The following is a 24,828-nucleotide window of genomic DNA, read 5'->3' as shown; positions in this document are numbered from 1 at the left end:
AATCTGTACACACTGCTCCACTGATTTTCAAAAATGCAGTTATCTAGGAAACTCGTCGGCAAGTTGGACCCCTGAGATTCTTGGTTTAATCTCAGAACCAGAATGCTTTTCAGACCTATAGGTTCTTCAAGTCTTGCCTTGTGCTGTCATGAAGTGCTTCCTAAGACTGTTATAGAAGAATGTGATTTTTATACAGGTCTTTAACCCTTTGTTTTTGTTAGAGTCACTGAGAATCTTGGCCTATTTGTGTATGCAAATTAAGTTCAATATTTACTTTAAGACACTTCTAAATGAGATAGATTGGCCTAAGATCTGAGCTTAACTCTGGAGAACTTATCCAGTTTCCTATGGCCCCGCTGGTAAGTAGCTCTCTGACTTCAAGGTCTCATTTTGCATATGCATAAAAAGGATGGGCCTGGAGAACAGTGATTCTTGCCAAGTTTTTTTTACCTGCAGCACCCAATATATGTATATGTATGTATGTATTTTTTTAATGTAAGAACTTCGTTAAGGTATAATTTACATACTGTGAAATTCATCTTTTTAAGGTACTTATTCAGTGATCTCTTAAAAATCAAATTTACAGAATTGTGCAGCCATCACCACAACCCACTCATAACATTTCTGTCACCCTCAAAAAATCCCTGGTGCCCATCTGTAGTCACTACCCATTTCTAACCCCAGCCCCAGATCACCAGTAATCTTTCTGTCTCCCTAGATTTGACTTGGTCCAACTATTTAATAGATTCAGGTGGAATCATATGTGGCCTTTTGTGTCTGGCTTCTTAAATTTAGCATACTGTTTTCAAGGTTCTTACATGTTGTAGCATGTGTCACCATTCCTTTTTATGGCCCAATAATACCCTTTTTTATGAATATAAAACATTTGTCTATTCATTCACACAGAACACCTTTTGCAAATAAACTTTTTATTTTATGTTCCCATGTATAGTGCAGATGACGAGAGCCCTTTATTTGAAGTGGGGGGGGGGCATGACTCTTGCCTACTAGTTCTCTCCATTGTATTCCTCAAGCATCCATTATAAACAAGAGTTGCTTGTATCTATGAAAAAAAAAGAGAAATTCTAATTATCGTAAGTGCTTGCAGAGCCTTTGAAGCAGCCATGGGATCTCTTCTAATCAAGAAGTTTTTAGTATTCCCTTCAAACCCACATGTTCTTTGGTTCCATTTTCTATCATTCTGGTGGTAGGTAGTTCTTGCCCACTGCCTCCTTAATTTTGTGGCGCAATAAGTAACAAAAGCTAAGAAATCGGAAGACTTAAGTGAACTGTGCATGGCTCCCATTAGTGTTTTAAGCAGGTTATTTTTTTGGGGGGGTAGATTTGCAACTGCCTCTCTTCTCTAGGAGAAAGTTGAGACATTGGTTATATTTTATTGAAAAACTTGACAGCTCCAACTCTTGGTGACTTGAAATATTAAGAATGGGAGGCTAGACCTTGTTTTGGTATATGGGTCAGGGACCTTGGTCTCTTCCATTGTTTTGTCTGAGACAGGTTAGGAGGTGGTTAAAAGAGACTTAAGTTTATTTTTCCTTCTCTGTTTTCCTCATCAGTTTTGATGTGCTGCAGAAATCTGTTAGCTAGATTTATTCATCTTGACAATATCTTTTTGCTTAAGGAAATGAGTTTAAAGTAAAATGAGGGAAGGACTGATTTTGGAGGTACCGCATGTGTAGCTAGCCAGTACTAGAGGACTGAAGGGTAAAGAGAATAGGAGATGGAGCAGCATGTATGAAAGAATAGGCAATATAAAACAGTGCTGACCAAGGGTTTTTAAGTTTGGCACCACTGACTCTTTGGGCTGAATTATTTGTGTTTTTCTCTGCTGTGAAACCTACGAACGGACAGAATGTGCAAGGAGGAATGGTTTAATCAGCCTAAGAACACACCTTTTTTTTTTTTTTTAAGATAATGTGGTCTGGCATCACTTAAATGTTAGCCTATGATAGCATTATAATACAGCCAACTATGCAATTAGTTACGACAGTGGTATTTTTACAGTCAAATTTTAATTGAACTGAGTGGTACCCTTTCATGGCCTAAACACAATTCAGTTTCCTCTGGAGCTATTTCAGTAAAGATTCATTAAAAAGCAAGGTGTATCTGCATAATTAGATGACTCTTGGGTGGTACAAAGAATTACCTCTTACCTGAATTGTGTTTTTTAATCATTTGCAAAGAAATAACTTCAGATGTACTTTAGCTATACCCATAATTATAATCTTAGTGATGCTCTTTTATGATGCAGAGGAGAAGAATCTCAGAGTTGCAAGGAATGTTAGCTGTCAGCGAGACCAGTTGCCTGCCTACGTAATACATTCCCTCTACTTTGTCTCTCTTTTACACGTATATCATTAAATCTTATTCTTGGCATGTATTATTTGAACTGGTTTTTTTTGCATTCAGTATTTGATGTCCAGTATATTATATTACACCTGAAAAGAGGCATAATTTTATTTAATTATGGAAACTCATAATTATGTAAATACCATATTTAGAGCTTACCTTTGTAGAAAAAGATAACCAAGTCTTTTGTGTAAAGAATTGATAGGTATTAAACCCAGTGAACACTTAGTGGATCCAGTAACAGACCCAATTAGGCCATATGAGTAAGTGATACTACAGATAATAAGCCTGTTGAGAATGAACTAACTAAAAGCTTAGCCTTTAGGAGGTAGACCAGATTTTAGTAAACAATTCCTAGGAAATAGATCCCTTTTAAGTTCTACTATATTACAAATAAAATTAAATTTTTAACATATTTTGAATCTTTGTTCCACTGTCTTACCGAAAGTTTTTCTATAAAATTTTATTTTAAAAGGTTTATAGGTATTTAAATAATGTATGTTTTATCTAATTATAAAAGTATTAATGCATGTTCTTTGTAAAAATGTAAGTAAATAGAATTAAAAAGAAAATAACTACCTATAATCATACCATTGAAATGTGGAACCACCGTTACCACTTTGGTAGATGTCTTTCATGTTCCTTCTTTTTTCCTGTGCGCATAGGTACATATTTAAAAATGAAAATGTTGATTACACTGTACATGAATTGTTTTACTTAATGTTTCATTAGAATTTCCCCATAGTTTTTGGGAAATACATTAGATTCCTATTGCTGCTATAACAAATTTCTACAAACTTAGTGTCTTAAGACAAATTTAGTATTTTACAGTTCTGGAGGTCAGTAGTCTGAAGTCAGTCTCATGAGGCTAAAGTCAGGGTGTCAGCAGTTTTTCAGTTTCTCCTTGACTCCTAAGCTCTTCCTCTGATCACGTCATCCTCATGTTTCCATCAAGTCTCCTACTACCAGCCTCCCTCTTATGAAGACTCTTGTAATTACATTGGCCCCACTTGGATAATCCAGGAGAATCTAGCCATCTGGAGATCCTTAGTTTCATTATACTGGCAAACTCCCTTTGGTGATACAAAGTAACATTTACAGGGTCTGGAGATGAGGATGTGGACATCTTTTGGGGACCATTATGCAGCTTTCCAAAGGAACACACTGGGAATTGCTGCATAGCATTTCATAGTATGGTTGAACCGTAATTACTTAGCTAGTCCCCTGTTGCACTTTCAGATGGTCTCTAATTTTTCCCAGTTATAATCTTTGGACATAATTCATGGTGTGCTTTCAGAGTCACCATATATGGGATGAATTTCTAGGCGAGGTTTTAGAAGAGCAGTGTATCCTACCTCTTAAGAGTGTGGTCTCTGGAGCCAGACTTCCCAAGTTCCCAGCTCAGCTTTCCCACTCACTGGCCATGTGGCTCCAGACAAGGTTCTGATATACCTTGGGTCTCACGTTTTCTCATCTGAAAATTGGGATAGTAACAGGTTGTGGGAATCAAATGAGTTAATATATGCAAATTACTTAGAATGGCTCCATAAGTGCTCCTTTTTGTTGTTATTACTGGATTTATTAGACCAACATTTTAAACAACCATCTTAAGGCTTTTAAATACACATTGACAAATTACCATTCTAAAAGGTTGAAAGAATTTATGTTCACTAGCAACATATGAGAGCATTCATCTTGTTGTGTTTAATTCTTAAACATTACTTTTATTTATTTTTTATTTTTAAAGATTGTATTTATTAATTTTTGGAGAGGGGAAAGGAGGGAGAAAGAGGAAAAGAAACATCAATGTGTGGTTGCCTCTCATGCATCCCCAACTGGGGACCTGACCCTCAACACAGGCTTGTGCTCTGACCAGGAATTGAACTGGTGACACTTTGGTTCACAGGCCAGTGCTCAATACACTGAACCACACCAGCCGGGGCTGATTTTTATTTTATACTGAGCATCTCAAGTTATGTCATTCAAAATGTTACTTGATTTTTGTAATGTACATTATAGAAACACTGAGGTTAATTTTAACAGAAATTTACTTTATTGTGAATGTTTTCAGGCATTCTCTCAATTCCTTAGAATAAGAAATACTTTTAATTTCACTTTGACTAGCTCAATCCCATCTGATACGATGTCATTCAGTGTAACAGTTGATGTGTGTGAATCTCTCTGACATGGGATATGGGCCGGTTATGCACACAGCAAGTCGAATATAAGAGGCTTGTAAGTGCACTCCCCACATCTCAAAATTCAGTACTCCTACCCATCTCAGTGCATTCCTAGCACCTGATAAACATAGGACTGACTGACTTGTATATTTTAGAAACAATTTCAGGCTACCAGAAGGTTCCAAGAACAGTATGAAACCTTTTTTTCTCTTTGAACCATTTGAAAATAAGATGCAGGCCTGATACCCGTTATCCCCAGATACTTTAGTAGGCGTTTCCTGCCATTGCTTGAACCTTCTTACATTATCATAGCACAGCCTTCAAAAGCAGGAAATTAGTCTTGATACAGCACTGCTATCAAATCACAGGCCGGCCCCATTCAGGTTTTGCCATTTGTTTCAGTAACGTCTGTACAGCAAAGGGACCCATATCTGAATCTTGAGTTGAGGTTAGGCGTCACGTCTCTCTAGTTTCCTTTAGTATGGAGCTGTATTTAAGCCATTCCTTGACTTTCATTACCTTGGTACATATGAAAATTCTAGGCCAGTTATTTTGAAGACTGCCCCCTGTCTTAGGTTCTGACATTTCTTCATGACTCGATTCAGGTTGTGCATCTGGCAGGAACCCCACGGGGGATGCCAGGCTCTCCCTGTGCCTCTGCTCAGTGGCCCCGGTTCCGTGCACCTGCTGCCGGTTAACCTGGTGGAGCTTCTCCACATCAAGTTACCCTTTTCTCCTTTGTAAGTCAGGATTTTGTTGGGGATCTTTCTGAGATACGTAAATATCTCGTTCTTTAACCTTTCCATTTATTAATATATGTCATCGTGGACTCTTGTTTTCCTGTTTTACTCAGTGGGTTAGGATCTGTTGCTTTCATGCTCAGATTTTGATGCTCAGATTATACCAAGCTGGCCTCTGTCCCTTTGATGCATCGCCATAATTTTTTCCAGCACTTTCTCCCTTCCTGCAAGATGTTCCAAACTCATCTGTTCTTAACTTGCGTAGCATGGAACTAGCTCCTTCTCCAGAGAGCCTGGTTTCTTTTAGTGGAGAATGGTATCCAGAAGACCAGTCTGGGCACTAGACGAAGCTAGGAAATGTGTGTGCGTATGTATATGTGCGTACACAGATCTGCTTATATTTATTTCTACCTCAGTCTATATATTGAAAACCTTGAGTTCATACCAGTACTTCCAGTTTCAGCCTGATCCTGCATGGCTCGTTTAAGTTTCTTCCCTTTTCATATTTGTGACTTCATTCTCTGACAGTGAGAAAGCTACCTCCCATTATCTGTAAAATCTTTATTTGATCAAACCAGTTTCCCTCTGTCTGCACCATCACCCCACTCAGGCTCTGACAGCCCTTGCTGGGTGCCTCTCCCTCACATACGCATCTTTCAGACCTTCTCAGACACCATCGCCCCACGCCTGGCCACTGTGACTCTCCCACCAGTGCCTACCCTCTTGTCCTTAGCGGACTTGTTCAGAAAGGGAAGAAAAGGAAAAGTTAGATATCTTTTCAAAAAATGTTTTTCTTTTCATGTATGTATATGTATGTGTCTGTGTTTACATACCCTGTACTTATCTTACACATGTTGCTACTCACTGCTTGCTACTAGATGGTGAGCCTGCCTTGGGGAAAGAGCTCCCCAGCTTTGCATTATGTAGTGAGAGCCAGGAACGATCTGTCGCGGACACGTGTGAATAGATGTTTTAGATATGGGGAAGTGCAGTCAGTGGGGACTGGCCCTCTTCAAACAATCAGACCAGAGGCACGGAGGTCGGCTATAAGTGGTCAGTGTTGTGACCCCAGTGCCCATGCCCCCAGCTCTCTGGTGGCGTTTTTCGTTTCCCTCAAAGCAAATTTATGTTTTGAAGCCCTCTTACTCTGGGCTTGGGAAACCATAGAAACCTCAGATTCTGTTGTCATAGTTTTTGTGATCTATAGGTCTTTGAAGAGAGTGTCTTCTTAGAACCCAGGTTTTAATACACCTTTAAAGTGCGTAAGCAGGTCAGCCAGATGCGAACAGAACAGGTGTCTCTGTGCCCCTGTCATTCCCAACCTTATCATTGATCCCCATTGGGTTTTTCTTGAAGATATCTTCCTTCTCTTCCAGCCACAGATGGGTTTGGAGACTAGAGCAAGGCTAGCCTTCACTAATATGGCCCTTTTGGGGACGGGGTCAGTGACTTTCTAATTACTAAACCAGTGGTCTCTTTTGTTACACCACCCTTTGTGTAGATAGTCCTTTTCATTGATTCTGGGTTTTTTCTTTTTACCCCTCAGCTCCCTTCTGCCCTGAGCTGTGTCCTCCCAACTCAGATGCTCGTAAAATCCCACATTTAGCGTTTCCCAGACCAGTTTTCGTGCAGCTCTCTCCATCTCAGTTTCAGTTAGGAGCGAGAGGCCTTGGTGCTGCCCTTGGCTCCTTGCTGGCACGCCTTCACATCTGGTTGCCAGCAGATTCTGTCAGCTCTGCTGTCACATCTCCAATAGGGCCACCTTTATCACCTCTCCTGCCCCACCCTGGCCCAGGTCCCCATCTTGACAGGACTTTTCCAGTTGGACCCCTGCTCCTGCCTGTGTCGCGCCTCTGCTCTAGGCCTGCGTTCCCTTCCATTCCTGGTAAGAGCTGAGGCCTTTCTCTGACCCACAAGCCCCTCTCTAGTCTGCCTCTCTGACATCGCATCTCATCTTCTGGTCCCCCTCCCTTCACACTGCTCCAGCCCCCTCGCCTCCCTGCCTTTCTTTACACAGTTCCTTGCCTCAGGGCCCTTGCACTTGCTTTTCCCAGTGCCTGCAGAGTTCTTTCTCTACCTGGCTTGACGAATGCGCCGCTTCCATCAGAGGATCAGAGATTTCTGCAGCACTCTTTCTAAAAATTCAGCCCTTCCCCTTCATTTTTCTCCTTTCAAATATAACAGCCCAAGTGTCCATCGGTAGATGAGTGGATAAAACAACCATGGGACATTTACACAATGGAATACTACTCAGTGTAAAAAAAGAAAGAAAAAAATTTTACTTTTTGTGACAGTATGGATGGACCCGGAGAACACTACGCTAAGTGAAATAAGCCAGTCAGAGAAAGCCAAGTACCATATGATTTCACGCATATGTGGAATCTCATGAGCAAACCAGACTGAAAGCAAAATAGAGACAGACTCATGGAGAACAGGCTGATGACTCTGGGCAGGGAGGAGCTGGGGGTGAAGGGATCGAGCAAAACAAAAAAAGGACTCATGGACCTGGACACCAGTGTGGTGATTGCAAGGGGGTGTAATGGGGATAAATGGTAGTAGAAAAAAATACAATAAAAAGGGGGTATTAAAAATAAAACATATTTATCAATAGCTTAGTACTGTATGTTTTAATTATCTTGTATATTACCCGTCTCCCGCACCGGAAGGTCAGCTCCATGAGGCCGGAGGTATCTGTTTATTTTGTTTGCTGGGCTGTCCCTGCCTTCTGGAACAGTGCCTGACTCAGAGTTGCTCAGTGAATGAGTCCAATGAGTGAACAGAATTGCTCAGTAGTCCCTCCCGGCTCCGTTGTAGCTCTGCGCCATTCAGTCTGTCGGAGGCCAAGGGTCTGTGTGCCCAGTTGTCGGCTGGATGTTCTACTCAGACTTCATACCTGCTTGAGGTCCTTGTGCCCCCCCCACCCCCATCTTCTGCTTCTCCAGAGTGGCATCTCACTGCCTTCCCCACATCCAGTGACTTGCTGATTCTGGGCATGGCCTGTGTTTTCCTCTTCTTGGATGGAGCTCTGCTCAGGACGCCCCTTTCCTCCTCCCTGTCTCCTGCTTCCAGCGCTACCAGCTCAGACTGCATGAGAGGCAGCTGCCCTTCACTTCATCTTCAGAAGCCTTCTCTTCGCACCCAAGCCAGCGTCCCTGGCACTCACTGCCCGTGCGCCTCTCCTTCGACACTCTCCTTTCCCGTGCCATGTTTAGCTGTTTGTGGTTATGGTCGGCCTGTTTGCTGGGTCACACCTGCAGGGCCGTGTCCCCCACTTACTAGCAATATTTGTTTCTTCTCTAACACCTGGTGGTGTCTTAAACTTGCTTAGCACTCTATAAACTTGTATGATTTAATGAGTAAATTAAGGTAGAATGTCTTCTGATATTGTAATGTTTTATTTTCCAAAAGCTAAACCTTTTGTTTTCTATTTGGGAGAGAACTGATTATCTTAGTTATTTTTAAATTGAGCCCTCCCTCCCCCAACCTTCTTTTTATTTCTCTTTCTTTTAAAGTCAGGCTTCTGCCTCAGTTGTAAGAGAACATCAGCCATCTCTTCTGCATAGGCTGCATTGGATTTTGGGGGAGCAGGTTTGATTAAAGTTGATCGTACACATTTAGTTCCAAGATTTGCTCGCTAGTATCACTCACTAATACTTGTTGTATGTAGCTCAAGTAATGTCATAGATTCTTTAGCTTGAGGCAGAAGAGTTTTTAAGAGATTTGTTTATTTAAATCTTTTTTATTTAAATCTTTTAAATTCTAATTTAATATGACTTGAGCACTCAGTCTCCAATGATGAGCTTTCTCTTTGACCAGTAATACTATAATTAGATGAGGCACATGCTTCATGTAAGCATATTTTGTGATACTCCATTGCTACAAGCATCAAGTATTAACAAACAAACAAAAAAATTGGGGCTCACTCCCAAACGAATTGCTGTAAAACATGTTGGAGTGGCTTTTGGTGTCTCCTGTTCTTTTTTTTTGGTCTTAATTTTCATTTCTATCTGATGAGCTCCGTGTCACCAGGCTTAGTGTTCAGTTCCAGAGACAGGCCTTTCAGGATTATTGCTTATTACAGCGACGGCCGTCCTAATTATTACACTTATCAGAGTTCTTCAGACTCTTGCCCCTTACCCAGTGGTCTCCTGGTTATAGAAGCACATAGAAACTGTGAACTCCTTGTTACTCTCTAGACCAGTTTCTGCTAGAAGATGGTTTAACAGCTTGGCAGACCGCCCTTGAAAGAGGCAACTCCTTGTCCTCAGTGTTTTCTTTTTAGAAACAAGTGGCACTATAGGGCCCATCTCATCTCATTTGTCTTCCCCTTTCTGGTTATTTATGTTTCTGGTGTGATCTGTGCAACCGATTTTTCTGGTCATGCTACAGCCTGCATCGTTTCTTTACTGCTGCTCTATTTTTCATTGTGAAGAATGATCATTTTTTTAACTATGAAGATATTTTGAAGTGTATCTGTGCCCATGTGTAATTTTACACCTAAATAGTATTTTTCTTTGGCAACAGCTTACCTCACAAACTGTCCTCTCATATTATTTCCAATAAAGAGATAATCTGGTTTTATAACATATTTGGCAGGTTAAATTTCTTTAAGTTGAAACATTAGGTAAATTTAATGATATTAAAAGTCCTTCGATGCTCTTTTATAGAATTGGCAGAAAATATTTCAAAATCTGAAGAAGTATAGCTTGAGTAATTTTAAAGCACAGTATCTTTTAAAAGGTGTTAAGTACATGACTTGAATGGATATTAGTTTGTTTTTAGGTATTAATTTTGAACTAGAAAGTAAGGGTGTATGTACCAACCTTTTGCCTGAAAAATTATGGGGAATTTTAAAGTGCTGATTGGGAAGCTGTTGAAGAGTTGCAAATGATACAGGAGATACAGAATCTTAAAGCAGAGTAAAGGGTGATAAGCAAAGTATCATGATTCAGTCTTCTCTTTGGCTGCCAGGATGCTCAGGGCCAATATGCCTAATATTCCTGGTGTTATTTCTTATCCTTGGGTTCGATCTTCCAGTCAGGGCACATCAGAGAAGGAAAACTCTGACTCCAAAAAACCTCCGCTGCCTTGCGGCATACCTCTTCAGGGGAAAGGCTAAGGGAGTAAACCCCGACAGAAAATCCGGAGCCGGAGTCCCTAAGGCGGTTTGACGCTGTAGTCAACACCGGCAGCTCCTGCGGCGCACCTGAAGTCAAGCTGTATTGACTCGTCTTTTCCTTGGACCCTTCAGCTGCGAAGAGAGGGGGGGTCTGCTGCATGGGCAACAGCAGACCCTCCATATCACCCTGCCCAGGCTCTGTAGCTTCAGCTTCACTGGAGAGGACACTCCAGCGTCATCGCAAGATGTCGATTCAACACGGGAGGAGACAGATACCGTGTCACTCCCGAGTCGGACTGCACAGCCATTCTCGGCGGTGCAGATAGACTCTTAAGAAGCTACACCATCGTCTCTCGAGACGGACGGCTGCCGACTGACGGATTTCTTATCCTTACTTTTCTTCATTTTTCTCATTTATTTTAGCCTTTCTTAGTGTAGTTTGAAACCTACACTTAAAACTTTATTTTTCCCTGAAAGAGACGAGGAGTAACTAAAAGTGAAATAATAAGGTGTTTCATGGTTGTGTAATACATTAATTGTCTTATGACTAGCATATCTTTTTGACCCTCTTATCTAAATTACACCTGTAACTGAATCTACCTAATTCTGTCAGTGTGCTACTAATGTCCCTGTGCTTGTTTTGTTTTATAGATTGGCTCACAGAGTGGTTGCTCATCCCCCTTGGACTTTGGTTCTGTGGAGCCAATGGAGTGTAGGACTCAGTTTCCTGGGCTAGAGTGACAGAAGCCTCATGTCCAAGATGGAGAAGAAGCGAAGAAAGAAATGAGAGCCTCTTTTCAGGCCAATCACCAAAGGCCATGAAATTTAACTTTTATTTGCATTGGACAAGACTGTAAGATGGCTGGTCATCTTTTAGCTGAAACAAAAATTAACTTATAATCAAGGAAGAAAAAAGTGTGATTTGAATTTGTGATTTTATGACCATATTCACTTATGACCATGAAGCTTGTCAACATCTGGCTCCTTCTCTTAGTGGTTTTGCTCTGTGGAAAGAAACATCTGGGTGATAGACTGGAAAAGCGATCTTTTGAAAAGGCCCCGTGCCCTGGCTGTTCTCACCTGACTTTGAAGGTGGAATTCTCCTCAACGGTTGTGGAATATGGTAATGATATTATTTTAAATGTTAGGGACTCTCTCCATGTTTTTTGTTCCAAACTTACTTTAAACATTAGCTTATACTGGAAAAACATCTGCCCCCCCCCACACACACTAAATTTCACATGGGGTGGGTGCATAACACTTGTATGTTAACTCTACTGAAGTTTCTTTTCCCAGTGCAGTTAGCTTATATGAAGCAAGGCAATTGACATTCTAAATTATTTCCCAAAAACTTGATTTCATGGAACAGGTGACAGTGTAGCTGGTGAAGGTGGAGAGTTTAGAGGTGCTGAATGTTTATGTTCTGAAGTTCAAGTGAGCAAATGTGATAACTAGCAAGTAGTCTTATATAATCTCTAAATTTTGTTACTCTTTTCAGTAAAATAAAATTGAGCCTTCACTTCTCTGGATTCCTTTTGCTTGTTTGAAAAGTTTACATGTATTTCTTTGCTATCTATTCAAACATCTGTTGCTATTTGCTTTCTAAAAAATGGCATAGGTATCTCATTTTGAGTAATGTAGTCTGTGATCAGGGGATTCATACAGATCATTTTAATTCAAAGCTTGGGAAACTGCTGTCCAGAACATTTAAGTCAGTCTTTTTGTTTACTGCTCTTTCTGCTGTGTGTTTTAAGATAGGTAAGTTTTCTTTTACCAGGGAAATTTCAGTTTATATATAATCTTATGTTATATATGTACATAAATTCTTATTTTTATTTGTGGTCATTGATTTCAGAATATATTGTGGCTTTCAATGGATACTTTACAGCCAAAGCTAGAAATTCATTTATTTCAAGTGCCCTGAAGAGCAGTGAAATAGACAATTGGAGAATTATTCCTCGAAATAATCCATCCAGTGACTACCCTAGTGATTTTGAGGTGATTCAGATAAAAGAAAAACAGAAAGTGGGACTGTTAACACTTGAAGATCATCCAAACATCAAACGGGTGACACCCCAACGGAAGGTCTTCCGTTCCCTCAAGTATGCTGAGTGTGAGTACTGAGGCCTCGGGTTAATCTGTCTCCATTCCTGTCGCACTTGGGTTTGGGTAGAGAATGATGCATGTTCGTTCGTGTTGCTCCGCCACCCTGACCCCCCCCCCTCGACTTTATTTTGAAATTATTTGAACTGGCAGATAGTTGAAAAATAGTAGTGATCACACATGTTTTTTCATCTCCTTTCCTCAAGTGTGAACTTGGCAGGAATTTAAAAAAACAAAAAAAGGCTTCGTTCTATTCTGGTCAGGGAAAAAAATCAAAGTTTACAGTAGAGGACAACAGTGATTCTTGTGTCTGTTGGGAGCGACCTTCACCCAGGCCGTCTCAGAGCCTGCAGGTGGGAGGCTCTGGTGTCCCTTCCCGCTCTGGAACGGAAGGCAGTGCCTTTGAGTCTCCTCCTTGCTTGCATTTTGCTTCTGTCAGTGTGTTTTGATTTTTCACAGCACCTTGCAAAATGTCTGTCCCTTGGGTTTCATTTGGTTTTCTCAGAGCTCCTGGCCGTGCGTGATCGTCCCTCCGCCGAGCTCATTTCAGTCCTAAGCTGTGCAGGTGTGAAGACGGAAGACTTGAGTGTTGCCTTTCCAGCTCGAGGCCTTCCTCTTTCCTACATCTTTACAGTTTGGGCTTGTGAAGACAGAGTTGATCCTCAAATACGCATTGCCTGCTTCTTACATAATATTTTCCAAAGCATGTGTAAAAGCAAAAGAAAGGGGTTTTTTCCAATTTGTTATAAACTGAGGTAACAGATGTCTAAATCTGTTATCATTTACTATTATTTATTTCATTGGAAGAGGTAATAAATACAAGTTTTTGTTCCTTTATATACTAGGCCCGAGGGCCTCTGAGATTTAAAACAAAAACAAAAACAGAAACAAAAAACAGGGAATAAGGCTAACTAATTTGCATAGTGTGGTCAGCCACTTCTTGGTCTCAGTCACCATTACAGTTCAGGTGTCTGACTCCTTCAGAGCTCTTTCTACTAGTCCAGATGTTTTGTGGTACTTTTTCTCTTTAAAAAACAATAATTTCAAGACAATCCTGGAAAATAAAAACAAATCAAACCTTGTACAATTAGCGAAATATTGTACATTGTTCCTTTTTATCATTTTTTTATCTTAAAAAGCTTTAGACTATTTTAAGAAACATGGACATGCCTCAGTTTAGCACAAGAGTTATAGAATCTCATGGTTGGGCTTTATTCACTCTCCAGGGTGGCTACTGCTGTGCTTGGCTGTGCTAGACCGTTCTTGACTAGGAGATTATGTACTTCCCCATGGGCCCGGTCTCTCTTAGTGTTATTCGTGACTTTGTGTGTTAAGTGCTTTTCCTCTAAGTTTCAACTTTTCTCATCTAAGAAGTGAAGATAATACTACCTACCACATAGGGTTCTTATGAAAATAAAATGAAATAGTGCATATAAAGAGAGCTCAGTAGGTTTTAGGGTATTGTAAGTAGATATTAAATGTTACTTCTATGGCTCTGTTGTTAGAAGGCTTTACTTTATCTTAGGCTGAAACCTGTCCCACTCTGGATCTTATCCCTGGCTCTATCCGATGAGCTGTAAGGTAGAGCTAACGTGTTTTCCATAAGATAGTATTTAAAGATGTATTTTGATAATAAAAATCCAGGATAATGAAAATCTCCATGTCCTTTAACACTTATTCATGTGAAATGATTTCGAGTCCCCTCTTCATATTAATTGCTTTCTTTTGAATATTCTTCAGTCTTTCTAAATTGCTCTCAAAGAGTGAAGCCAGGACTGACCCCTCCCTTGTTCTAAATATTATTCTTCAGTAAGTACCTCCGGTATTGTCCTGTGCTGTTGACTCAAAGAACAGAATCAACATGGGAAGTTCAGTACAGAATAATTTCAGTTGGACTGTGCAAATAATTACTTAATGGAATTGAGATTACTATATATTTTTCCAGTTCCCTGTACTTTCATGGGTGTAGCCTGGTAAGACCAGAACAAAAATGATAGTAATTTGCTTTAGAAACAGAACTTCAATAATATTATTACAGATTTGCTCTTCTTAAAACTGAGTTGAAATACAGTTTTTTCTTCATGATAGCATAGTCTTCGAAAAGTAAAGGGACAGCTCTTCTGATATTTATTTTGCTTTCTCCATTAAAAAAAATAAAGTACAGTATTTGCAGGTAGTAAAATCCATGCTTTTTAGTGAACATTTTGGCAAGTTTTGATGAAAATGTATAGTCAGGTACCTGGCAACCAAATTAAGATAAATCATAGTTCCCTCACCCTCAGAAATGCCCCTGATTCCTTTGTAGTTCTTTTGCATTTTGAAAGATGACCTTCTAGTAGAGAAGCACATTGAGAATATCAGGAAATAGACCGTTGAAAAAAGGTCCCCTTGCTTTTTGGCCAGAGGTGGTGTGACGGGACCGCACGGCCAGAAGCCCAGCGCTGTGCACCCATGCAGCTGCTCACCGCCCACTGCCGCCGCCTCCCCTTTGTTTCTCCTGTTCAGTGAGAACAAGGTGCTGATGAAAAATCTTCAGGTTTATTATCACAGTTGACTTTATTGTTTAAAAAACGATTATTTTTATCAGTCTTTCTGCCTTACATTGCTTAAAAAAAACTCCAGATTAAAAAAAAAAACCAATTTTGGGAACCATATGGTGGTTAATATGCTATACCTATAACTGCATGGAGAAAACCCATCTAGCAAAGGGGGAGAATCCCATTTTCCTTTAAATGGGATTTCAGAAGGTAATCGATCCTGTTTAGAATGATTGTTTTCTCTGACAAATATTGCATCACTTCAGTATTTTTCCTTTCTTGGCTCTAGCTGACCCCGTAGTACCCTGTAACGAAACCCGATGGAGCCAGAAGTGGCAGTCATCCCGTCCCCTGCGAAGAGCCAGTCTCTCCCTGGGCTCCGGGTTCTGGCATGCTACAGGAAGACACTCGAGCCGGCGGTTGCTGAGAGCCATCCCACGCCAGGTTGCCCAGACACTGCAGGCGGACGTGCTTTGGCAGATGGGATACACAGGTGGGCGCTGTGACGGAAGCAGCGTAGGGCCGGGTGGCCTCAAGTGTCTGTGCTTCTCGTTGTTTGCTGAGCTGCGCACAGTTGACTGCCCCTGGTCTTTGTCTCCTGCTGTGCTGGGCGTCTGTTTCTATGGCTTTTCTAATTGTTTAGTCCTGCACACTTGTTGTGTCTTATTTTTCTGTACCATTTCTGAGGTGACAGCAGGTGGATCATGAAGCATTTCTCCCCTCTTGACACATCCACAAACAAACACAGCGCTGCTTACTGTTAGAGCCAACTGCTAGTCCAGCGAAGTTCCATAATTTTTCAGGGAAAGAGATCAGATTCAGAGATAGGTAACGGGGAGTTGGGCAGTTTCATGAAATTGATTTTTTCACTCCAGTGTGCAGAGTGGCTAAGGAAATGAGTTTTCACCCTGTGTGCAGAATGGCTAGTTGACTCGCACTTGTTGATCATTTATTTCAGAACAGGAAACAACATTAATGACACATTCTGTGAAAGAAACTCACATCGAAAAAGTTTTGTTTGTTTTTTTCCTTACTGATTCAGCATGGCAGAAAATTTCCTTTCAACTAATGTGAAGATTTGGACTTTGACTTTTAAATGTAAAGCCGTTTCCCCAGCCCCCAGCACATGAGTTTGTCTAGGTGTCTTTACCTGTATCTCCATGACTTGGAGGCCCTTACCTCTCCTTTGAGTTCCTCAGCTGTCTGCTTTTCAGAATGCTCGAGATACTCAAACTTTTAACCCCTGGTGGACTGACTTTATTAAAACGATGGTTTCCTCTTGGTTTTAGCTTTTTAGGGTGAAAACTCCTTCACAAAACAAATTCCCTAATCTTCAGAAAAGCATTTTCCTCTCCAAACCAAATGGTTTCTAATTTTATGTGTGTACTTTTAAAAAGTAAGCAACACATTTTGATGGTTATTTCACTATAATTGATTATTTAAGGTAGTATTGTTATGTAAATAAAACTTTCATACCAGAAAGACATTACCTTCATTATAGCTATTAGCTATTTTATCTGTTTTTTTTTTTTTTCCCCTGCATGTTTTTTGGAATTTCTTGATCTGATAGCATCAGTTGTTTCATGTTAGTGCAGGTGGCTTTTGGCCAGTATCTGAAGTAGACTCAGTACTATGGAAACGTGGTTTTTCTTGAAGTGGGATTACCCCTGAGTTGTTGACAGCTCCTCTCTGCAGTTTGTTGTCATGAATAAGCAGCAGTCAGTTGCTGTCTCTGTTGGGACTAGAGAGAGTTTCCCCTTCTCCTGGAGGCAGGTGCTTTGTGAGTACCTCTATAAGGAGATGACGAGATAGAGACCTGGAGGGATTCTCAGGAGGGGGCAAAACCTATGTTGGTGGGGAGAGGTAGTGCCCTCCTGAGCTCTGGTGGCACTTGAGGAGTGTCCAGTCTCCTCCAGTCTTATTTAGCAGCAGAGGATGGCATTCCCTGGCTGTCCTGTTTGCCTAGTCTTGGCTCAGCCAGGGCCCCTGGGGCATATGACCTGCCTTGTGCATTCTGGGCCGGCTTTGACCCTTGCTGGTGTGTTTTTCTATGGGTCCCAAGTAGAACTGTATTTTATAGACAAAAATTTCAAAAAGATAATTTCTCAAACCTGATTGTGTTTGCTTTCTTTTGGGGATAAGGTACTAATGTAAGGGTTGCTGTTTTTGATACTGGGCTGAGTGAGAAGCATCCCCACTTCAAAAATGTGAAGGAGAGAACCAACTGGACCAACGAGCGCACGCTGGACGATGGTAGGTGGCAGCACAGTGGTGAGACCACAAAGGGGACATTTTCTGGTCACCTATGGGCTTCAGCCATGGCTCCCATCCCTTGTTTTATCAGTTCAATGTTTTCTCTGTGTGTCAGCGATTAGCCATTTTGTGTGCAGTAGTTATTCAACACTCAGGTTGTGATGTCATTGTGCCTTTTGGCAGAAACTTTTCTAAATGTTTCAGGATGTTGGGAGGTAGTGTTTGAGGACAGAGAGGTGCTGGGTGGAGGAGAGGCTCCCTGTTTGGGAGAGAGTGGGAGTGGCTAGACCCAGAAGTGGGTCAGGTATGGCGTGGGCTCTGAGTGGGGGACACTCCAGAGGAGCAGAGATCCTGTATCTAGGAGAATGAGCCTGTTGGAATTGTTGGTTTGAAATGTTACATGTTGGCACATGTTACCAGCAGTCTGATGACTTTTTTTTTTTTGCGGTCAACAGGGCTGGGCCACGGCACATTTGTGGCAGGTGTGATAGCCAGCATGAGGGAATGCCAGGGATTTGCTCCAGATGCTGAACTTCATATTTTCAGGGTCTTTACCAACAACCAGGTAGGCCTTGAGGACCCCTGAAACTTAAAGAATTAATATTAAAATGTAAAAAATTAAAACTCTAGAAAACACATACTGGTTTAAATGCAGCACACACCCCTGAGCTGAGCTGCTGCTGGTGTCCCATGTGTTCCATGCTGTCTATCCCCTGTCCCGTCTGTACGGCTTTGCTGGTGTCCCGCCACCCCCCTCATTAGCCCCCCTTGAACCCTGAAGACTCTGCTCTGGGACAGCTGTGCACAGGGATTCCGTGACGGCCTGCTTCTTCCTCTCCGTTGGGCCTGGCTGAGGCTCCTGTGCCACCACGTCTTGGGCACATTTCTTGTACATTCTGTGTGAGAGAATAACTGCATGTTCGTGTGTTTGCCACCCCTGCTGGACTGTGACCGCCTGGAGGACCACCTGTGTAGCCCAGCCCCTAGCATCACGTAGCACAATGGATTTACAAGCCTTTTCCCTTACTCTTTGTTTGGAAACTTTATAGACAAAGGGGGGAGGGTCCTAGTATTTATTTTTACTATTTAATTTTTGTATAGGTGATACATAGTTTATGTATTTATATAAAAGGCAACACGGGGTAATGCTCCCACCCTGTCCCCATCTAGCAGATGCTTACTTCCCCGTCTGTCGTGTGAGAGTTTCTTAATTTCTCATACTCCCTCCTCCTAGAACTTCTTTGGCATGTATAAGCAAACATAAATATGAAGTCTTATTTTTAAAAGCTTTTTAAAAACATGATTCTTAATTACTATACTCATCCTATTTCCATTGTAGATTTAATTCTATATTTTACAGAAACACCTAAATGATGATACACAGAGTAATTTCACTTCTTTCAGGAAATTAGGAGGAACTGAACATCATCAAAGAAATAATTCTGTGGAATAACTTTTATTGATGCCATTTATCCTTCAGCCTATTTAGCAATAAAGATTATTAGACAAATACATTAAATTATTTAGAAATGCTCGACTTACTACAAGTGTGTTAGGATAAATCATTTTCTAAGTTTGGGATTTTACCTTAGAAGGCACACTTTAAGGTAAGGGGCTGCACCTGAGGCCTGGAGAGCCAGGCAGCCTCAGAACACGCTCTCTTGCTGAAGTCCAGCTCCCTCTGGGGACTGAGGGTTTCTGGAAGTAGTAGTTTACATTCCAGACCATTCTTTGTCCTTGGGATTTATTTCTGAAATTTAAGTTAATACTTCATGTTGCTAAGAGTTCATACTTTACCCTTAAAATTAAAAACGCTGTTGCGAAACTTTGAGACTTCAACTGAAATACCTGAAGGACCGTTTTAACATTAACCAGGTGTCCTACACATCCTGGTTCCTGGACGCCTTCAACTATGCCATCTTAAAGAAGATCGACGTGCTCAACCTCAGCATCGGTGGCCCTGACTTCATGGACCATCCCTTCGTCGACAAGGTTGGTCATGTCACTCACTGCCCAGAGCGTTGCATTTGGGGACCACTCCTTTCCACGTGCCCTGACTCGGGGCTTCATCCCGTGAGGTGACTGCTTTATATGGACGGGTGGGTGGTGACCTGAGTTTTAGTTACTTGCATTAGAGTAGCACGTGGTACCTTGTTGATTACTTCTCATGTAAACACATCACCTGTGTTTTCTGAACATGCCTGGAAAGCTGGTGTCTGCTTCATGTGCTACATAGTCCTACGTCCTGACTTTTATCATCTCTCAACATAGCAGTTACCAAACATTCATGCCTCTAAGGGTCTAGTGTTGCATTTTCAGGGGGAACCCTTCCTTTTTTCAAAGTTGTGGTTATTTTTTTAACAATGGTTTGTTTAAAAGTGGTGTATTTTCATAAATAAATGCCTGCTAATTTTGTAGGTGTGGGAATTAACGGCTAACAATGTGATCATGGTTTCTGCTATTGGCAACGATGGGCCTCTTTATGGGTGAGTATCCGCAATAGGGATGAATTGAGAGGTATTCTTTTTCTCTGAAATAACTGAAAAACGGTTGTCTGTTTCTGTATCTATACCTGTTTATATCTACCTTAAACTGCATATGGAAATTTTCAACATCCCAAAAAATAGGCTGCATAATGAACCTCAGGTTCCCACCATTTGCTTCAGCAGTTGGCAACTCAAGGCCAATCTTGTTTCTGTTCAATTTCGTTTTTACTTTGCTATAAATAGAAATTTGGAGGCCTCAAGTTTTTATTATGCTTTTTTTTTTCAAAGTTTGGGAAGTCAGTCTGTTAGAAATAAATGAATTCTGCATTGTTTATTGAGACCCACTCTGTGGGAGGCACAGGGGTGAGGAGGTGGGTAGATGGGGGGTCTGCCTCTTTAGGAAAGATGAGGTGTAAACTCAGGGGAACTATCGGGAGAAAGCGACAGAATAGACGCAGGTGGTGTTCTGGAGATTGATGAGGGATCAGATGGAAGCAGAGAGAACAGTGTCACGGAAACACTCTTGTGCTGTGCCCTTGTGGTGAACTGAAGCAGCGTGGGATGCGAAACATTAGTCATGGAATCACAGGCAATAAACTTTGGTTAGAGATCCTAGTTTTTTTTCCTGTGTACACTCCTATTTTTATTCTCTGGGAGATGTATATAAATAATACCTTATACTGAAATACTTTTGCAGTAGGATTTATCACCCTCCTTTATTGTGTGTCCTGGATATGTGCAGTTCAGGGCCGTGACAAGGACTTTGAGGTCACCAGGGTCTGCCCTTAGTGTGTCATAACCCTGTAGAAGTAGAGACAAAGGTATGTGTTCCCTCCTGCATGCGTGTGTGTCCACAGTGTACACAGCACAGATACATGCTTGTACCTTCAGAAACGCTCGCTCACTGCATCTCACAGGGCCATCCCTGGAGTGTGTGCTGGCGAGAGCAAGTCGCCTGGAGGACTGGCTGAGCTTATGCAAAGGGTTCAAGGCATAGGGTTAGGGTGAATATATGAAATTAATGTTTTTATAGGTCAGAAACCTATAAACATATTGGCAGTCACGTTTCTAACCTGAGAGTTCCTTTGTCAGTGATTCTCTTTCCTTGTAAGGGGTCCAGGGAACTGGATTTTCCTGTGTCATCAGTAATGTATGTTTTGACTAGTAGGTGGCATAAATGCATTCTAACTAGCTGTACCATGAAAAATATCAATGTCTAAATAATCTCATTAGGTTTTCTTGTTTTCCTTTTTAAATGTTTCTCGTGTTTGCCACTTCTCCCATTTCTGATGTCTCCACCCAAGGCCAGCCCTCATCAGTTCAGAGTCATCAGCTTATCCATTGGTTTCCTAGCCTGTCTTCCTGCCTTCAGTCTTTTCCCACCCCAGCTCTTCCTGCACGGGCGACATGCGGTTGTGGAAAGAGCGCAGCTGTGGAGCCAGGCTAGTCCCACCTGTCCCTTTTAGGCTCTGGGACCTTCACTCTTTGAGCCTCAGACTCCTCGCCTATCATAGGTGGGCATGAGACCTGCCCTGATTGGGGCTTTGAGGTTGAAATCAGACAACAGAGAGAAAGCACCATGAATACGGAAGTGCTATAAGTGTTGGCTGTGTTTTCTTTTATTCCTGTGTGTGTGTGTGTGTGTGTGTGTGTTTCTGTTAAAACACAAGTTCTAGCAGTTTTCATATTCCAGATTCTGCAGTAAATCATTGTCAAATCAAATCAAATTTTTCTTGGTTTTCAAGATCCTCAGTTTCTAGCCTGAGGTTGGCAAACTTTTTCTATAAAGGATCAGATAGTAAATACTTAGGATTTGCGGGCCACGTGGTGTTGTCCCGCTTTATTTTTCTCTGCTGCATGTGCATCTGCCTCAGGACCGGTCTCCTCCTGGGTCTCCCTGGGCGAGGCCATGTTCCTCCCAGTCTTCATCACTTGTCCCTGTTGCCGACTCTCCTAGCTTTCCTTCTGTTCACACCTCTGGACTCCCAGTGCTTCCAGGTGCCATTCTGACTGCTTTGCCACACCCTAGTTGCTCTTCTGAAATACTGTGATTTCTCTTGGCAGTCACACTCAGTGGCTTCTAATCAAAGAGTTGTTCATTTCCAGTGTGTTAGAGGAGCCTGGAGAGGAGGGCCCTGTGTCAGATTCATTGTGTCTTCTCAGAGCTGCACAGAGCCCTGGCATCTGCCAGCTGCTTTGTAGAGCTGGAAATGGCATATAACCAGCACAGCACAGCTTGTGCTATTCCAGCTTCCTGCTTGGGCCTCGGTAGGGCTGAATAGATGACAGTACTGTACGCAGATTGCTGAGTCACTTATTGCAAGCATTGGGCTGCCAGTCCCTTTGGAAATAATGCTCGCCTCCCCAGATGCCCCCTGCTGTGAACGCCCTTGGCATCCTGCCCCCTTGACCCTTAGATTGTATGGTGCAGGGGTCTGTGGCTGCAGCTTCCCCCCTTTCAGCACCAACAAAGATTTCTTGATGCTTTCCCTTACATTTTAAGGGTTTAAAGCACACTATTATAGGGATTGACAGGTAGAGGGGAGGGTAGGAAAGTGGCTGTTTTTTAAGTCAACTACTATACAATGGGAAGTTTTGCCAGTGACTTCTAGTCTGAGCTCTATTCCTTGATTTCATAGAAATTTCTAAATTTTTAGTATCAGCCAGTAAAATATTACTGTTAGTGCCTCTGAACAACCTCCTGGTAGCATGTCAGTGGCCAGCAGGCTCAGAAGGCAGTGCCAGGGTTGACTCAGTGTGGTTTAAAAGCACATGCTCTAGAATCTTGCTACTAATACCAGTTAAGCCACTTGGAATCAGTTTTGGTCATTGAATTGTCAGAGTTCATTTTACTGGTAGCAGAGCTGTATGTAATAAAGTTCAGAAATGCAGTTCAGTTTCATAACTGGTTGTTTTATACTTTTGAATAGTTTAGCTGCGTCTTGATTTTACAGTTTAAACATTTTTTGTCATAGAGTTCACTGTAATTTCTTTGCAGATCTAGTACACTTGAGGTATCAAAGAGCATTACGTGGGTTTTTCTTTGGTCTTCTCTTTGAGGAGCTCAAGGTGACAGAGTAACGATAATCATTTCCATAGTCCCCGTGAGGAAGGTGGAACACCCTGCAAATGAACAGTTGGAAACTGACTTCCTAGCCGTGGCAGACGCTGATGTGTGATTACAGTTCCTTCCCAGAGAAATGTGGGCTCTAGTTGGGGAGGCAAGATGAGTACACTTGGAACAGGTTGAAAGTGAGGTGATGAATTATCAGAGTGTTAAGTCTTGTGAAGTTAGAGAAGGGGGATTCCTTCAAGCCTGGAGCTGGTGAGGGAAAAAGTAAGTCTTGGGCCAAAGTATGATAAGTAGACAGGGAGGGAACGTAGGACAGCGTTCCAGGTGCGAGGGTGGCGGTGAGTGTGGCCCTCCAAGGGACAGCTGTAAGGTGCTGCCCATCCCAGCCGCACCACTGAAGAACCTAATACAGTCTTAGATTTGGGGGGCATATTTGCCCTTCTTTGAATTATTATTTTAAAATTCTTTTTCTTTGTGTTTCTGTGCCTCAATTTAGCACTCTGAATAACCCTGCTGATCAAATGGATGTGATTGGAGTAGGTGGCATTGACTTTGAGGATAACATCGCCCGCTTCTCTTCAAGGGGAATGACTACATGGGTAGGCTTTTTTTCATTGGTCGAATGTGCCTAAAGGAGCCATTTCTCTTAGAGCCGTTGGGTGTCATTTGTAAGTGTGGAGGAGGAAAAGCAGCTTGTAAGCCCAGCCTTCACGCGCATGGATGGCACAGCCAGATCCGTGCGTACTTGCCTGGCCATGAGGACAAGAGATCTGGCCTCCTTGATGTTACCACTTCACTATGGTGCCTCAGTCAGTGGCCGGTTCTGAGTGGTGTTTCCTGGTTCCACTTCTTTTTAACTTATTTCTAGGTCAACTGGATTCATGCCCACTTGTCCTAACTAGCAGGAAGGTGAGCAGTCCTCCTTGCTGCTAAGTGAGATGATTTTTTTTTTGGCCTTAAGAAGCAGGAGAAGCTAGTGAGAAGAATTTAATATCAATTCTGCTAATACAGAACTCATTATATTTAGCTGGACAAAATGGAAATAACTCTGGCAGGTTAATTAATTCGGCTACTCTGGGTTCAATCACATAGCTAATTCGTCCTCCTCTACCCATCTGCGCAGAGCTGGAGTCAGAGTTAGACAGATGCTGCCTCAGGCACAGTGCGCGCCTGCCCCTCACGGTCTTCAGGGCCGCATCACCTCTTGGTGGCTCTCACTCAAGGGTGCCAAGCTTTGAGGGCTTGGGAAGTCCTAAGAAAGAGTCACAGCCTCCTGAGAACAGTGCGGCCTTGTCCACACTGGCGCCACTTTATGGGAGAGCCTTCTCCCTCTGCAGTACTGCCTCTCCTGGCGCCGTTTTCAGTCAGCTCCGCAGCGGGTTTGCACCGGAACACTCAGATGCCTTCTTTTTGATGATGTTCAATTGTCACCACCGTCCGGAGGCCCCCACCCTGAGAGAGTCCTTCCCAGGGCTATGTTTCCTCCCAGCTCATCTGTGCTCCCTCAGCATTTTCTTCATACTGCTTAATACTTGGAAGAGACGCTCCACCAGTTGATGTCTCTCTGGCTCCCTCGTAAATGCTTTCACAGAATTATAATGCATTTTCATTCTCTTGGCCTTTTTCAAGGCCTTGCTTTTTAATGGCATTTTGAGAAATGTTTCTAAATTATCTGAAGAGCTGTAATTGAAGATATCTTTATGCGGAGTCCCACACAGATGGATGCCAAGTCCATTTGTGTTTGATTGCCATGAAAGGTTTTTTCACTTCAGTTAGTGTACTTCTTTCTGCAGAACATAAGATCCTATTGTAATTGTTATTTTGCCTCAGTTTCTAGGAAATATCAGAGCATTCAGTTAAAACTTCAAGTTACTTGTACAGTTACATTGATCATTCTGAATGGTTTTTCTTTTTCCTTCTGGCAGATTAAAATCTTCAGTAATATATTTTATGTAGTTTTTTCCCTTATA

At 42.0% G+C, this 24,828-nt stretch overlaps 1 protein-coding gene across 3 annotated transcripts in view; it reads left to right on the top strand.

The window, feature by feature from the left end:
- The window catches only part of MBTPS1 (membrane bound transcription factor peptidase, site 1), a 55,465-nt gene that overhangs the window by 638 nt on the left and 29,999 nt on the right, over positions 1-24,828 (top strand). For 2 of the 3 annotated variants that reach the window (XM_090261310.1, XM_090261309.1), the window contains exons 2-9: positions 11,058-11,529; positions 12,262-12,519; positions 15,336-15,539; positions 17,189-17,299; positions 17,755-17,864; positions 19,175-19,291; positions 19,718-19,785; positions 23,355-23,457. In XM_090261310.1, the coding sequence (XP_090117436.1) occupies positions 11,361-11,529; positions 12,262-12,519; positions 15,336-15,539; positions 17,189-17,299; positions 17,755-17,864; positions 19,175-19,291; positions 19,718-19,785; positions 23,355-23,457 (1,140 nt within the window). In that variant the 5' untranslated portion in view covers positions 11,058-11,360. The remainder of the gene's footprint in view (positions 1-11,057; positions 11,530-12,261; positions 12,520-15,335; positions 15,540-17,188; positions 17,300-17,754; positions 17,865-19,174; positions 19,292-19,717; positions 19,786-23,354; positions 23,458-24,828) is intronic. The other variant, XM_090261311.1, reaches the window with a different exon arrangement.

The sequence above is a fragment of the Furipterus horrens genome, unplaced genomic scaffold (genome assembly GCF_987537825.1).
Source record: "Furipterus horrens unplaced genomic scaffold, mFurHor1.1.pri manual_scaffold_13, whole genome shotgun sequence".
In the NCBI taxonomy this organism is placed as follows: Eukaryota; Metazoa; Chordata; class Mammalia; order Chiroptera; family Furipteridae; genus Furipterus; species Furipterus horrens.
Note: the sequence above shows the minus strand (reverse complement) of the source record. Positions and strands in the feature narration are given on the sequence as shown.